We start from the raw sequence: 15,819 nt of genomic DNA, 5'->3' as shown, positions 1-15,819 counted from the left end.
CATTCTAGGATTATTGCAGTAGTGGCTCAACCTGTGACTCTGAGGCCTGTAAATCAATATGTGGTCCCCGTCGACCTTTGGACATCTCAAACATGTCTCTTTCTACCCATAAACTTAACGCTAGTCTGCTGTCTACAGAGTTAACTCGAGATTGGTCATTATTGTGCCAAAGATTGTCTGTGTGCGGTTTTCTCTTGGCTTGTACTGTTGCTGATTCAAAGGTTGTTCATATGAGGACAATTATCAATTTAAAACGAGCTTGACGCAAAGAGAAATAGTGGACAAGGCATTGAAATGGTTGCAATGCAGTGAGAGGAAGAGGAAGTGTTAAAGAGATGGAGGTAGTAAAGTCGATGCTTTGTTGCCTGGCTGTGATTGCACTTGGGGTACCAGATAGAAGGGCTGTGTCTATCAATGATTTAAAACTGCTTGAAATGGGAATATCATGTGATCACAGATAGCTTTCATTGAGAATTAGCCGCAAGCAAGCAAGCAAGCAGGCAGGCAGGCAGACAGGCAGGCAGGCTGGCCTTGGCATAGAGGTGAAAGGGGGTGGCCTACAAATGTGGTCATTCCCGAGTCACCCTCTGTGTCATGCTAGTCACCCGGAGATGCTGTCTCACTGTGAGACCCCACGCCCGCTTTGCAAAAGCGCACAGTAACCAGCATCAGCTCATGATCAATCTGATGTGTCATTTCGACTTTCCAGTCTTGTCCACTTCATGTGAAAATGACCTCTTCATGCTTGTGAAACGTGTCAAATGCTCTAATGGCGGGATTATGCTAGCTATGTTCTCCACATCAATCCATTCCCACTTGGTGTTCTTCAAGCCTTCAGCCATGATCGCCTCCCTCTTTCTCGTCGCCCTCAAATCGCTAGCGCCCAGTGCAGCGCGGCGTGCACGCGACGTGCCCGGTGCATGACGCTGGACCAATCAGAAAGCGCGATTCCCAAAGTTTACCTTATATGGCATGAGCCGGGCCGCGAAGGCGGTATAAAAGCCGCGATCCCAGTACTAGCTGATTCACTCTGAGCACCGTCACACGCAGCTTGTGCGGGATATCATTTGCCTGAAACACCTTTCCTTAAAGCGAAAACCCCCCACCTAAAGGTAAAGAAACACAATGTTGTTCTTTCTGTCTCTTTACGATGCTATGATTGCCTTGTGCCAAATATTTTAAGTCATATAACGAGTTTGACAACTGTTTGGTACCACGAGGCTCTATTGTGTGCACACTATATAACTTAAGGCAGTTAAAAGTTTGAATTAGTCAAGCCAATGTTTAGTGCATATTTCTAGCTTTTGTTTTATTTTGAAAATTTCCAACTGATCTTCAAGGCCAACGGCTAGCTATAGCCGGCCTTGGCTTCGCTGCACTTTTGAATCAGCTTTGTAACCGGCTTATGATGAATGCAACCTTGTGACTTGCGTTAAGCGGTGGCTTAACGTGTATTTAACGTCGTAACCTTGCAAGTATCCGGTCTGGGGGTTTTCCGGCTTAATGGTTGGCGTCGTGGTTATTAATTGGTGTGGAGGGTGTCTGGACCCCGGCTGCTCCTTTGTGCGCGCTGCAGCGGGGTGTGACCTACTTTAGCATTTTTAGCTTAGCGCGCCGCCATCGTGCTACCTGCCACCGCCCTTTATTCGTCATCAGTTCAAAGAGTTTCGCTTCCTGCTACTGATTGGCAATTTTAATCAAGCTCTGTGCATTCACCGTGTAATTTGTGATGCGTACTGCAAAAATAAGGTAACATTTCAAGTCAATTATTTTAAGGCGTGGCTTTCGGGGAAATGGCATGGTCTTGACTTAATTCAAGAGCATGACTCGTCTGCCGGTGCCGTCGGCTACAGTTAGATGGTGTCAACTTATCAAAAATATTTCCTAATAAGAGTAGCAATGAGTGATGACAGGTTATTGAGTTACTAGCGAATCCCCCTCCCCCAAAAAAGGGGCAACGAGAGAGGGACGACGTAACAATGGATTGAGGGAGTGGTCGCCGCAGTACCAGTTGAGTGATCTCAGTACGCCCTGGCTTTGCGCCATGGCGGCGGTAGCGGCAAAGCAGCTCAAAACCCGAACCATGCCCTTATATGGTAACAAGAGCACACAGCGCCACTTCCTTTTGTCTGGCCACAAGAATTTGACTCGTGCGCTCCCCCTAGTGGCCGTTTGTGTGTCACTTTCTTACGCAAGCAGGAAGTGGCAGGGGTGACAAATCAGGAAGGATCTCAGGATCTGCTTGGGTGCTAATGGCTTTTTGTTTTCCCCCTTTCTTTGCAGTTCAGCCATGGAAGATGAAATTGCCGCACTGGTTGTTGACAACGGATCCGGAATGTGCAAAGCCGGATTCGCTGGCGATGACGCTCCTCGTGCTGTCTTCCCCTCCATTGTCGGCCGCCCCAGGCATCAGGTGAGCAACACGAATTTAGATGAGAAATAATCCAACATGTTTAGGACATTGGTAGTAATGTTTGGCTTTTTGTTTTCAGGGAGTCATGGTCGGCATGGGACAGAAGGACAGCTACGTTGGTGACGAGGCCCAGAGCAAGAGGGGTATCCTCACCCTGAAGTACCCCATTGAGCACGGTATTGTGACCAACTGGGATGACATGGAGAAGATCTGGCATCACACCTTCTACAACGAGCTGAGAGTTGCCCCTGAGGAGCACCCCGTCCTGCTCACAGAGGCCCCCCTGAACCCCAAAGCCAACAGGGAGAAGATGACCCAGGTATGAGCGCAAGACACTTTAGGAATTCACCACATTTCCTCTCCCTCCAATTTGACCTTCCTCCTTCTCTCCAGGATCTTTCTATGAGATGATCTGTCATCAACAGGTCTCTTGACTGTGTCTTTCTTTAGCTGAACATGTTGTAGCGTGACATGCACAAGTGTGAAGGAATGATCATTTCGGCACCTTGTTTCTACTAACTTGAGTCTGATCCTCACTTTTTATATTGCATGTAGAAATGCAGTGGTCACCAAAGGTTAACGGAAGCCTCATTATGAGCGCCGTTCTCAACGTGTCCTCTTCTACCCCTGCAGATCATGTTCGAGACCTTCAACACACCCGCCATGTACGTCGCCATCCAGGCTGTGCTGTCCCTGTACGCTTCCGGTCGTACCACCGGTATCGTCATGGACTCCGGTGATGGTGTGACCCACACGGTGCCCATCTACGAGGGTTACGCCCTGCCCCACGCCATCCTGCGTCTGGACTTGGCTGGCCGCGACCTCACAGACTACCTCATGAAGATCCTGACAGAGCGCGGCTACTCCTTCACCACCACGGCCGAGAGGGAAATCGTGCGTGACATCAAGGAGAAGCTGTGCTACGTCGCCCTGGACTTCGAGCAGGAGATGGGCACTGCCGCCGCCTCCTCCTCCCTGGAGAAGAGCTACGAGCTGCCCGACGGACAGGTCATCACCATCGGCAATGAGAGGTTCCGTTGCCCCGAGGCGCTCTTCCAGCCTTCCTTCCTTGGTATGTTCACAGTCAAAGCCTGACTTGCATTTTCCCCCCTTGCCTGCTTAACTAACCATTGCTTGCGCTCTTAGGTATGGAGTCCTGTGGCATCCACGAGACAACCTACAACAGCATCATGAAGTGCGATGTCGATATCCGTAAGGACCTGTACGCAAACACTGTGCTGTCCGGCGGTACCACCATGTACCCCGGCATTGCCGACAGGATGCAGAAGGAGATCACAGCCCTGGCCCCATCCACCATGAAGATCAAGGTGAGGAAACTGCTCCTGTAGTCAAATGCGATTGAAAATTTGCCGGAGGCGTAGCTAACTGTCATTTTGTGTCTTCCTCTGTGCAGATCATTGCCCCACCTGAGCGCAAATACTCCGTCTGGATCGGAGGCTCCATCCTGGCCTCTCTGTCCACCTTCCAGCAGATGTGGATCAGCAAGCAGGAGTACGACGAGTCCGGCCCCTCCATCGTCCACCGCAAATGCTTCTAAACAGACTGTTCCTCCTCCCCTCCCCCCCGACCAAATGCCCAACATTTTCAGCTCTGTGCAAAACGACCACAACATTCTCATACATATTCAAGCGCAGAGCCTGTTGACCAATTCACTGGCATGGCTTCTGTTAGTTTTTGGCGCTTGACTCAGGATTAAAAAAAAAAAAAAAAGAAACTGGAACGATGGTGACAGTAATGTGTTTTGGCAAGGTTCAATAAAGCACCCCAGGGTTTCTGCAGTTGCATCTGGGGACTTAAATGTACATGTATTTCTTTGAGTCATTCCAAATGTCTGTTTAACTGCATACGACATGTTTTCAAATGGTAACTGCGTTGTCCAGACACGTATTCGCCTCTGTGAAGGCTGCCCAGTGGGTTGGTGCATACTTAACATGGTGGTAGTATCGCTTGTATGTAAATTATGTCTGGGTTTTTGTACTTTCAGCCTTAAAAATATCTTGGTCCTGTTTTTTTTCTTTTTTTTTTTGTTATGCAAAACCCAGTTGTGACCTGTTCGTCCCCCTGTTGGCCGTTTCATCCCCAGGGTGGTGGGGCAAGGGGTCCAGAGGTGGTGGGGTGCCAGACGAGTACACTGACTATCCCAATAAAGTGCACATGTGTTCAGACCAGAAAATGCCTTGGTGTTCTTTATAATTTTTTTGTGTGCAAAACATGTCATGCAAATGTAATTAGTCAAACATTCATCTTTGCAAATAGGCTACTCTTAGAAAATACAATACACACCTTAGGACAGTACAGAGTAAAGATATTCTGGAATAAATAGATTAACTCTACTGGAGGACTACACCCGAATTATATTCGCTTCAGTAATTAAAATACTCTCCCTTCAACATTCACGTAATGCATGTAGTTGCATAGTTTGACCACCCGGTAGCGCTATAGATTCAATACCAGCTCAATACAGTCTAAGTACCCTGTCAGACAACGTGCAATTAGAAAAATCGAAACCATATGTCCCTGAACTGAATGGTTAGGACTTAAAGCATCAATGCATTCAGGAGAAAATGGCACAACACGAACGGTGGCAAATGACATTTTACAAAGTAGGATACGATGGATGACCATACCCACACCCTCATCGCAATGGCAACATGTATCCAGCAATAGTTCGAATAACATCTTATGAAGATCGGTGCCGCTGCAGTGGACCTGATGATGAATGATCATCCCAGATGGCTGATGAGGAAACACCAATGGACGTGGACGCGCATTTATATAGCAGATGCATACATAAGCAGAGCTTTGTGTTGCTTTTCGGAGTTCATCCATGCAGGATGCCGTCTGCATTCACTTAGCCTGTGTGTGTGAAGTGGCTTTCACGATTGGAAATGTATTCTATTCCACTGCAGCCCCCACCGCCCTATGATTGTGCTGAGACTGCTTCCCCTCCCTCTCGTATCCTTTTACTGCCCCGCCAGCAAAACACTCACGAGCGGGGGAACGGTGCTTGCTGGGGCGTGTAGTGTACGCAAATGTTTCTGGTGTGCTCCACCTATTAACATTTTTTTAAGACGCAATGACAATTTGGTGTGGTCGTCGATTTATTTGTTTCAGCTGCAAAATCTGTGGCCATTGAAGATGCAGTACTCATTTCCACCACCAGATGAAGCTAATGCACCACACGGACCGTGTTTGGTAGAAGAAGGCCAAACAATAATGCTGTTGATTTTCCTCAAGTTTGTCTCAAGGCTATATATTCAATGGAGAAAATGCACCACCCCCGCAGTTAAGTGTTTCTAAATATTAATTGGATTGAATGCTAGCAAGCAGATGTGAAGTTGTAAAACTTGCTAGCCTTGCTCCACTTTTTTGCCCTCGCTCCTCCATTGTATGTGCCTCACCGTTTGCGTTCCAATTTTGGAGTTGGTGTGTTTGACCTGCATGTTCTTGGGTAGGTTTTTGCTGCACTCTTTCTTCCTTCCACATTCCCAAAACACGCATATTCCTTTCATTGACGATTTGGGCTAAATGAGCGTAAATAGTAGTCTGTCTCATGCAAAGTAGCAGCAGTGGTTTTGTTTGATAGAGTGACCTGCCGGCCGGCCGGCCGGCCGGGCTATGTTAAGTGACCAAAAACAGTCTATTAATCCAACAACACTGCATGGGAGCCAGCACTACTAGAGAATGTTAAATTGGAACAAATAGATTGCTTATGGGCCTTAGTTATTTGGTACTGATGATTCCCGATTGAGTGTCTTGATTATTGCAGCTTTCAAAGCGAAAAGCAGTGAGCTGGAAAGTCTAATATCTATCTGTTGCCTGGCAACAATAAGACAGTAATGGAAGCAGCATGTTGAAGATAATTACAGGAGCAATGAGGATTGCGCTAATAGAAGAAACACAAATACAAGCGCAAACCTAATGGGAAATTCTGAGCAAATAAAAGAAAATGGAAAGAATATCAGGAAGTAAAGCTTTTGGTACCTTTGACTACTGTACCGCACTGCACCGCAGCATGACATGTGTTGCGGTTTGCCGATTGTCGCTTTTTGAGGAAGCCCCTGTGCTTTCTCAGAGCTGTGACGGTGCACTTTGTGCACCGACAGGAACACAAGACCTGACATGCAACTGTCAATTTTCTACACTTGATACGAATGAAGTATCGCTATGTATTTTTGTAACATGACTACTCAGTGCGACCGTGTGTGTGTGTTAGTTCTCCAGCACCACCCAGCCACCTCCAGTAAAACCCTGCAAGGCACCATCTGGTGATTGACAGCTACCCCATGAGACCAGTGTATGAATGTTGAATTGCTTCATATGGGGGGTTGGTGTCACTCTGTTTATTCAATTCATGTGTTTTGTATCTTTCAGCCTATTTCGAAACAAAAACGCCGTGCTACAATTAAGGCTTCCTCAGATTAGTCGTGCTGCAATGCAGTGGTACTTGCTTCAATAACAATAACGGTACGGACTGGAGCATGAGATGGCGAAGGAAGGAGTTGGCCCCGTGGGCATGCAAGTAAGTGTGTGAGCAGAATGGGTGGGGTCACATAGAAGATGTGTTATTTATTGCTGCTCCCGTCCGTGCTTGTAAAAGTGCAAATGTGTCTCCTCTGGCTTTATTATGAACTACGGGGTGGGTGCTTATGCAGGGGACACATCTTCCTGTATTTATTTATTTACACGTCCTTTCCAGAGAGCAGTGACCCCCCCAACCGAATGAATCAATGCTGCCTCTGTGCTCTGTCCCCTGTGGCTTCATGCAGCCACATGCCCAATCAGATATTCTTGTCACCAACTCTAATCATTTACCATGTATTGGCCAACACCTCCCCCCCAACAATGTTACTCTGAGAGGGGGTTTCATTACTTTTCCAAGTGCGCTTATGCTGCTTGTGACTTTTACTTACCGACATTAAAAAGCATTTGTGGCTATCGATTATGATTAATACTCAAGAAGAATTTGTGTAGGGGTGTGAAACAAGAAAAGAAAAATGCAGAAAAGAGGAAGGCACTGTATAACCTTGAGTGTAATATTTGAGCCCTACATCATATTACAAAAGTGACGTTTTGGATCGTGAGAAGGTTACACAATCGTTGCGATTCTACACTGCAGATGGCATGAATGTGTCCCCAAGAGTCAATGCCTGTCGCAATACGATGCATCATGTATAAACCGTCCGTTCTGCATGAATGAGTTGCATAAAGCTGCACCCACCTCCAAAGTGGAGCTAAGACCATCGCTGCAATATTTGACAAGAAAACAAGGAGAAGATGAAACCTGCCAAATGTTTGTGGGGTGAAGAGAGCAACAATGGGACCCTAATCTGCACCCATTGTCTGGATTCTCGGCTGGAGGGAGCAGAACAAAAGGCCCCCTCGGAGGGCTCAGCGCAGGACATCGCCACACATCTGATCCCAGCCTCCCCGGTTCCTGCATGTTGACGGTGATCGTCGCCGCCGCCGCGAGGGCTCCGCTTGATCAGCCTCGAGTTCGACCTCATCCAGGATAGGGTGTCCTTTTTTTGCGACTAGGCGTGATCTCATCGTATGTCATTTGCGTTGGTTATCCCTCCGTTTATTGGCGAACCAGGATGCGATTCTCTCTTCGTGGACTCGCAGCATCCCGCTAGCGGAGGGAGGATCGCCTTGAAACCGACACTGCCAAGAGAGGAGGGGTTGGATGGAGGAGTCGGCAAGGGAGGAGTGACATGGGTAGCTTGAAACCGTGTCGGATTTTTTAATCAACATTTGTTGGAACTGCATTACGCGAGCACTCGCGGAGCTTCAGTGGCAGTGGAAAGATGGAGAGGGTGGGGAGCGCGCGCAGTGAGAAGTTTCGGCATAAGCAAAAATAAAACAACGACATTTTCCACCTCTTTGAGGAAGCACTGACATACGGCGGCGCTGCATCACCTCCCATTTGCATGTGAAGGCTCCAGTAAAAGCTGAAAAGCAGTCATCTAACATTTTGAAAACGCAAGTTAATGTATTGCAGATGCTGTAAATGACAATCAAAGCACTGCAGCAGCGTTTTGACCCTTTCCCTTCTGCATTCTAATCAGCGTGGAAATAGTGAGCGCGGGGGTCGTCTTGCAACCCCACCACCACCAACAACAATCATCCCAGCACCCCTCAAATTTGATCGCGTGGTACAGAAGAGAGTGGAGAGAGGGGACCTTGAAACGGCGGTGCCTTTCTCGCTCCATAATTTGTTTTATAGTGCTGCTAAGGGGACAGTGTTTGGCATTAGACGGGCGTGAAGCGTAGCCAATCACAGAGGAGCTCTCGCCAACCAATGGGCGGGGATTGTTAAGAGGGCGGGGCTTGTGAACAGGGCGGGGCTTGTAAAACAATGCTATGTTTCATTGCTGAGGAGTAAACGGACGAGACGGGGGCTCCTCTCTCTTCTCTTCTCTTCCCCCACTTATCCCCCAGTTCACCTTCGAGTGAGCCTGGAATGGACTACAGCAGTTCTCCAAGCAACTTGGACGCACTTTGCGAGACTGATTGGCATTTTTAAATCGTGTCCTCGCTTCCTTAACACCCCTCCCTTTTTCAAGTAAGCGCTTTGACTTTATTTTCGTACTTTTCGGATTGCCTTCCAGAAGAAATGTTGCGATTTGTCGCCTTTTCTTACAAGTTGCGTTGTTTTTGCCCGTGCGCTCAGCGTCTTGGTGGTAGTCTCGTCTGCGGAGTGAAAACATGACTTTTTAAAAACACCCACCCCCATGCTGGAGAAAGTTTAGCCAGCCGTTAACGGAATGGTTGCAAACTTTGAAACGTGGCTCTTAATGTCGTGTTTCTCCGCCGCTGAAGCACGCCGATCCCAGCCTCAAATATTGTCTTAACTCCACATATGGCTTGGTTAATATTGCTAAGTAAACGTGTTTGCGGCGTTGCGTTAAAAACACACACAAGTGAGTGTTGTCGAGCGAGCCGTGCGTAAGAGATCCTGCCTGCCCGCCCGCCTGCATATCACGAGTCATTGCTGTAATGTTTGCTTGCAGCAATTTGAAGGTTAAGTCCACTTTCGATCTGTTTTCTCCTTGTAAACATTACATCATGCCGAATCACAATTATGTTTAGGAGTGATTTCACTTCATTCGGTTTTGTTTCGTGGCTCCATTCATAATTTGAATAATTCATAAAGTCGCAATTACTCGCTGTTGTCATTTAAAGTTAACGTGTCTATTTTGTATTTGTAGCGTAAAAGACACGATATGTACGTGCAGGATCCTGGCAGGCAGCCTTTGACTGTCCCCACAATCATTTATTTTACCTAATATTTTAAGACGCCCTGTTCGCTCCCAGAAAACTCTTTTACAAAGTAGGTCACACTCGTGTAAAAATATTGAGCCACACAATATACAGTAAGTATAGATAGACGGCGTCGTTTGATTGTATGGATGTGAAATTTTAGTCCGTCTTTAAAATAGCACAGATACCCGATTGCTTGGCCCCGTACTAAAAATGTGTGCAACAGAACGCCACCATGGCGCTGACTAACGACGGATCTACAACTTTATTTTTTTAAACGTTTAAAATACGTTCGGAATGGGCATTTGGTGTATATTTACGGTACATTTGGTTTGCGCAGTGACTGCAACCTAAAGTATTTAAAAAGGGTTAAATAGTGACGCTGAAAATTCATTGAAATATGAACATATGGGTTATCATGCAATAATCGCCGAGTATGTTCATGGCGGCGCGGATCCACTGGACCGATACTCGCTGTTCGTGTTTCCCCGGAACGCGAAGCCCTGAAGCGGCTGACTGCTCTCTGCGCATCGGGGGGGCGGAGCGCCTCTTTTACGCTTAAACATTGAACCACAACGCTGTCGATTTTGGTACAATCGCTCTGAAATGATTGACTTAGGAGTTAGAATCGTATACTAGTGATAACGAACCAACAGTCCGTTTTAAGTCTTTTTTCCCCCCCCTCTCCCTTCCCGAACTGCGTCATTGCACAAATGCGCCGCTTGGCCGCTGAAATGCTGAAAAATACACATAAACGAATCCTTCTATTTTATAAATCGTAGATTTATAGCGAGAGGTCATATTATAAATCAATTGATTGTTTTGTTTCGTTTCACAGGTCTGCAGAATGGCGGAAAATGAGTCCGAATCTCCCGGACCACTAAAGACATTATTAATATTATTATCATTATTATAGCCCAAACTGGCTTTTTTCGGAAAAGGTCGCCGATCCGAAAGGACAATTTCTTATCCTAACTTTCCCTGTTGTGGATAATGGATGGCAGAGATTTTGGAGCTCCCCGATCCGTCCACGTACCTCCCCCGCTGTTGGCCGGGCTCGCCGTGGAGCCTCACCGACTCGGGGCTCCCGGAGCAGGCGGGAGGATCCCTCCTTCCCCCGGCCACTTGGCCGCCACTCACCCGCCGCCTCTCCACTCCGGAAAATTCTTATCATCTGCTATTAACCTGCACGGACACCACAGTGAGTAAATCATTTTGCACTACTTTAATGCCATTACGACTTGCATGAAATATCCCCCCCCCCTAAGGATTAACTATTAACTTTAAATGGGGACTGTTGTGTCACTTGGCATGCATGTTCATCACCGGATGATGTTAAATGTGGGAAATTAAAGCAGATATGGACTTGTTTTATGGTGGCAGTGACTGTAAAAAAAAAAAAAAAAAAAAAGATAATAATAATAAAAAGAGGTCGAGGTGAGTTGGAGATAAAGTAAGTCATAGCGTGAAGGATTCCCACGCTTTGGATGGGCAACACATGAGTGGAAAAGTACTTGGCCCAAACAGGAGCACAGCAGTGGGCAGGCCCGAGTCGAGCGCTCTTGGATCGCATGCGGACCGTTAAACCGCCATTCATATTCCAAGCGTTGCTTGTGCGTGTTGTCAGAATTCGACTGCTCGACGTGTGATGTTGCAGCAACGTGATACTTCTCCTCCGAGTGACTGCTGGCTGGCTGGATTGTATTGCGCTGTTTATTATAGTGACAATGCAAGCGCACGCTTCTCTGGGAACGTTCTGCCACTGGCTCTTCTTTTTCATTTTTCTTGATTTGCGTGTTGAGAAATGTACACGGAAGGGGTGAGCCCAATGCTCTGGGGCGCTTTGTGGATAAAGGGACTTTGCTGTAAATCAACCTTGAGGTATTGGAGCTGATTAGTGAGTGTTTTTGCATTACCTGACCAGTCAGTAGATCAAGCGCAGTGTTTGTTATTCCCCTCTGAGCCAGTGAATTAGCTTGTCGTTGCACTGCCGTGTCACGCCTGCTCCTCTTATTAGTCATGGAAGTTTTGTATATATATATGTGTGTGTGTGTGTGTGTTGCCTTGTGGTCAAGCAGGGGAGGGAACGTCAGGAACCTAAACACATGTTGGAAGGAGGAAAGGTTACAGCTGTGGGTGTGTGTGTTGTTTTTTTTCTGGGGGGGGGAAATGGAAAGTCTGACAAATACTGTCATCGTGTTACATCCCCCCTGAAGTCTTGTAGCTGCAGACAGATCTACAATTACAGTTGCTCTGGTTTCTGTTCAAGGGTAAACCCCAAAAGATGCTAATGTTTCACATGAGCGCCATTCTTCAATGGGATTGTCGTCCAATGCGGTTTGTGTCACGTGGGGTGAAGAGGACCATGACGCTCGCTCGCGAGATGAACACAGTCCACGTTTATTCTGGTTTCTTTCAATTTGGAAGAATTAAACCAATCATATTATTTGGATTATTATTATTGTTAGGGATAGGATAGTACCCATAGCAGGTATCGGAATCAAGGTATCTGTCCTTGCAACAGGAGTCGATACCGGTATTGGCCGACCTCCTCTTGTCATTTTACAATCAGGAACTTGAAATTACAAATTAGACAAATAGAAAATTGCTATCTATAAATCTTATGTATCTAGTGGTATCGGTACTTGGTATCGGTGACGACTAAAGGGTTGAATCCAGGTACTAAAAAAAGTGGCAACAAACATCCCAAATTATTATTAATTATGAATAAAAATACACAAAATCTGAAATGATTTGACTACTTTTGTTTTTTTGGTTGTTTTTTTTGGCCACGGTATTGTTCTGTACTGGTATGTAGTTATTGGTGCCCACGCGGTGACCCTTTCACTTGCTAACTCTTCCCCTCCACACACTCACTCAGCAGCCCACACAGCACAGCACAGCACACAGCACAGCACAGCACCATATGAAACAGGTCGTTTGGCTTTATGGCTTCTCTTCAATATCAAATCCCTACAGATTACATCAAGCAAACAGGACTGAGATACCAGTCCCGGGCTTGCCATCATAAAACCCTCAGCTCCGCGACATGACAGTTATTTGGTAATTGCAAATGGTAGCAATGTTCCACTTTTAATTACTGCAAACGGCTTGAACTCAAGCACCCAGTGAGTAATCAAATGAGCAAAGCTGGGGCTTTTGTTATATGAAATTGAAGATGTTTTTTTTCTTCTTTTTTTCGGGCACCGCTCTGAAGCGGATTGGACTATCACAAAAGTCTGCCTTAACGTCATTTTAAATCTGGCATTTTAAAAATATTTTTTTCCATGCCGCTCTTTGGACTGGGGGGGGGGGGGGTGCGAAGTCATTCAGAGGTGGTACCAGAGCTGGTCCACCACCTCCAAGAACCATGTGTTAAGTTTAACACCTGACATTCACTTCTCCCTCCCTGCTATGTTGAAAGCAATTGTTAGTGTACCACAAGGTTTTTTTTTTTTTTTTTTTTATATATAAACCAGATGCCAGCGCCAACACCATCCTGCGTCTAATTATCCCATTTGTGGCTTGATATGTGGCCGTATGAAAGCGCACACAGTTGTGGTGGTGATCTTTCGCGTCGCTGGGTTCCGTGCAGAAGACCCTGAACAAATAAAAACATATTTTTGGGGTTTGTTGGTGTAAAAAAGGCTTTAAATTCTGTTGCAACTCTGCATCCAAATGTTTGACATCAATGGCACTGAATGCCTTAATAATAGTACATCAAGAAATACACCGGTGCTTTTCAACTGTAAACAATTAGCTATCCCCCCCCCCCCCCCACTGCATAAAGTGATGCGTTTCTAGTCGCTATTTGTGGCTATCCATTTTTCTCTGTCAAGCGGAGGTCTGCAGAATCCCTCGGTCACCAGATTGAGGCCATCTGTCCCGTTACCTCCCTTGTGCAGCAGATGTAGGACCTACAAAAATGTAACTACACTGATGAATGAGACAAGGCCAGAAATTTCTCTCTCTCTCTTTCTCTCTCCTGGAGGCATTTGAAGGCTATTTTCTAAAGCGTGCGCACAATCAAGACAGTGTTGAGTGGCGTCTCCCCATATTCAATGCTCACTTGCATTTCCCAGAAAGCATGATGTGTTTTTCCGCCCCAACAACTGCCGTAGACACCACATCTGCTCTGAGCGTTTGATTGTTATGGGGCGAAATCCCAGATGCAAACCTGGTGTCAGCTGACTCGCTGTAAAACAATAGACGATTATTTTCAAGCACGTGATTAGGAGGGGACGAGGAGCGTTGAAGTCAAGGCTTAAAAACAAACTGAAGAAGGCTCAATTGGATTTCGCCAAGGTGGGATTTTTTTTTTTGTTTTTTTTTACAGGGATAAGATCTGAGATGTGTTTATGTGAGAAGAAATGTCTTGTGTGTGGGAATAGGAGCATGTGATTGTGCTTTTTGCTGGTCGGGCCAGGGGTTTCCCCCCGGGACTCGCTGCATAGAGATTCATCCTAACCACAACACACTCGTATAGCGTCGGATGAATGTGGTAGCCCTTCAAATGTTCTCTCGCTCTTTCTGACTCACACATGCACGGATGGGCTGCAGTACATATGCGCAGCGAGGGACTGGAGTGCAAGTATAATTCACGCAGCTTGTAGGGCAGGACCGTGTTGTCTCAGCCAATAGCAATTTGTCTTCGCCGCTGCTCGGATAGCGTCTGTTTACGTTAATATTAATGTAGTGAGCGTGTGTGTTTAGACGTGAGCAAGGCACAGTCCTCTCGGTGAGAAGACGGAGGACACGCCCCCCCCCCCCCCTCAGATAAATTGAATCTTTCAGGAAAGAAAACAGGCTCTTTAAGGGAAAGCATAAGGCACTGCTGCCCCGCCACAATAAACCTGTCAGAGGTAGACAAACGGCACACAAGCATACCTCGGCGCACACAGCTGTCAAACATGAGACGGATAGACCCGCATGTGTGTGTGTGGCGACATGCCGTAGCATGTTGAAATACCCAGTGCATTAGTTAACTGGTACACCCTGCCAAAAACGTTCCCTTGCCCTCAATTGAAAGACACAAAGGTCACACGGTGTCTCGTCTTTATGCTCGCCTGGTGAGTCTCGGCATGCACGGCCTCTTACAAAAGGTTACATATTTGGGACAAAAGAGCCACAAATTAGAGTCTCAATGCGCTTGTGTAGTGTTGCGAAAGTGTCACGGAGCGGGAAAAGTGTTATTGCGCCGAGCCGTCCTTTGTTTATTCAACAATTGTCTGTCATCTTGGCACTTGACGCTGTTTCTATTGTATGTCAACTGTAAAAGCAAATTCCACACTTGTTTGACACTTGTGTTTGTGTCACTTCCTATCTATGGCTGCAAACACCCCACTCCAAGCTGGAAGGTTCATTCGTACCTTCTCCGAGTGCAAAACATTTGTTGTGTTTGTCATCATTTTATGGCAGAAAATCTGACACTTTGGTAACGAAAAAAAAAGTTTCTGTTTTACGGTCAGCAGTGGCAGTGTGGTGCTGTTGGAGACTGGAAGCAGATCACAGTTTTATGGTTAGTTTTTTTCTTGTGGGAAATAAAAACCAGAAATCTATTTGCCTCCCTGCAACTACTGATGGATAACAGATGGTGCGTGAGTGTGTGTGTGTGTGTGTAGGATCTTTCCGATTTTTTTTTTTGCTTTTAGCTTTATCTCGCGTCTGTACCTGTTCCAATATTATTTTTAATATGATTGATTTTTCATTGATCTTTGTTTTGCTCATGAATCTTAGTAAGTCCAATTCAGTGATTCCACCGTTGGCAGCGGCAGCATCATTCTTCAAATTGATTTCCGACAGACCTTTTATATGGAGGAGCTGAATATGGAGGCATCATGAGAAGATGCCTGCAGTCAAAGCTTTTGTTTCCTGGCAACTCACTCGTACCAATATGGCAAATTTTGTGAAGTGGGAGTTGTTTCTGTGGATGTGTGTGAGAGCCATAAAGGAAAGAAAAGCTTGGAAGATGGATGTCCCCAGGCCCAACACATTACACAGGATGTGTCACAGAAGTCAGGTGTGGGAAAAATATACTATCTTACTACTACTTTGGTCAGGGTGAGAGTCACGGCATGATGACTCGTTAGCTGCGTCACCATGACAACGCACTTGCTCACGTT

The 15,819-nt window shown here is 46.3% G+C and overlaps 2 protein-coding genes across 5 annotated transcripts in view; both read left to right on the top strand.

Annotated features, from left to right (window-relative positions):
* The first annotated feature begins 962 nt into the window (after nt 1–962).
* On the top strand, nt 963–4,607 carry actb2 (actin, beta 2). Its single transcript, XM_037256021.1, has 6 exons — nt 963–1,112; nt 2,284–2,413; nt 2,493–2,732; nt 3,047–3,485; nt 3,560–3,741; nt 3,828–4,607. Exons 2-6 carry the CDS (start codon nt 2,291–2,293, stop codon nt 3,969–3,971), a joined length of 1,128 nt encoding a protein of 375 aa, XP_037111916.1. The 5' UTR covers nt 963–1,112; nt 2,284–2,290; the 3' UTR covers nt 3,972–4,607.
* A 4,188-nt stretch (nt 4,608–8,795) lies between these two features.
* The window catches only part of tnrc18 (trinucleotide repeat containing 18), a 30,520-nt gene continuing 23,496 nt past the window's right edge, over nt 8,796–15,819 (top strand). For all 4 annotated transcript variants that reach the window (XM_037255751.1, XM_037255749.1, XM_037255748.1 and 1 more), the window contains exons 1-2: nt 8,796–8,999; nt 10,536–10,898. In XM_037255751.1, coding sequence (XP_037111646.1) covers nt 10,691–10,898 — 208 coding nt within the window. In that variant the 5' untranslated portion in view covers nt 8,796–8,999; nt 10,536–10,690. The remainder of the gene's footprint in view (nt 9,000–10,535; nt 10,899–15,819) is intronic.

This window comes from Syngnathus acus, chromosome 8, assembly GCF_901709675.1.
Source record: "Syngnathus acus chromosome 8, fSynAcu1.2, whole genome shotgun sequence".
In the NCBI taxonomy this organism is placed as follows: Eukaryota; Metazoa; Chordata; class Actinopteri; order Syngnathiformes; family Syngnathidae; genus Syngnathus; species Syngnathus acus.
This window is presented reverse-complemented; position numbering and strand designations above follow the sequence as displayed.

What these genes read in the sequence shown, in the direction of transcription:
- actb2 (XM_037256021.1), top strand. Translation starts at nt 2,291, where the DNA reads ATGGAAGATGAAATTGCCGCACTGGTTGTTGACAACGGATCCGGAATG. An exon ending in ACAGGGAGAAGATGACCCAG is followed by an intron (nt 2,733 to 3,046) that starts GTATGAGCGCAA and finishes CTACCCCTGCAG; the next exon opens with ATCATGTTCGAGACCTTCAA. An exon ending in CATCCACCATGAAGATCAAG is followed by an intron (nt 3,742 to 3,827) that starts GTGAGGAAACTG and finishes TCCTCTGTGCAG; the next exon opens with ATCATTGCCCCACCTGAGCG.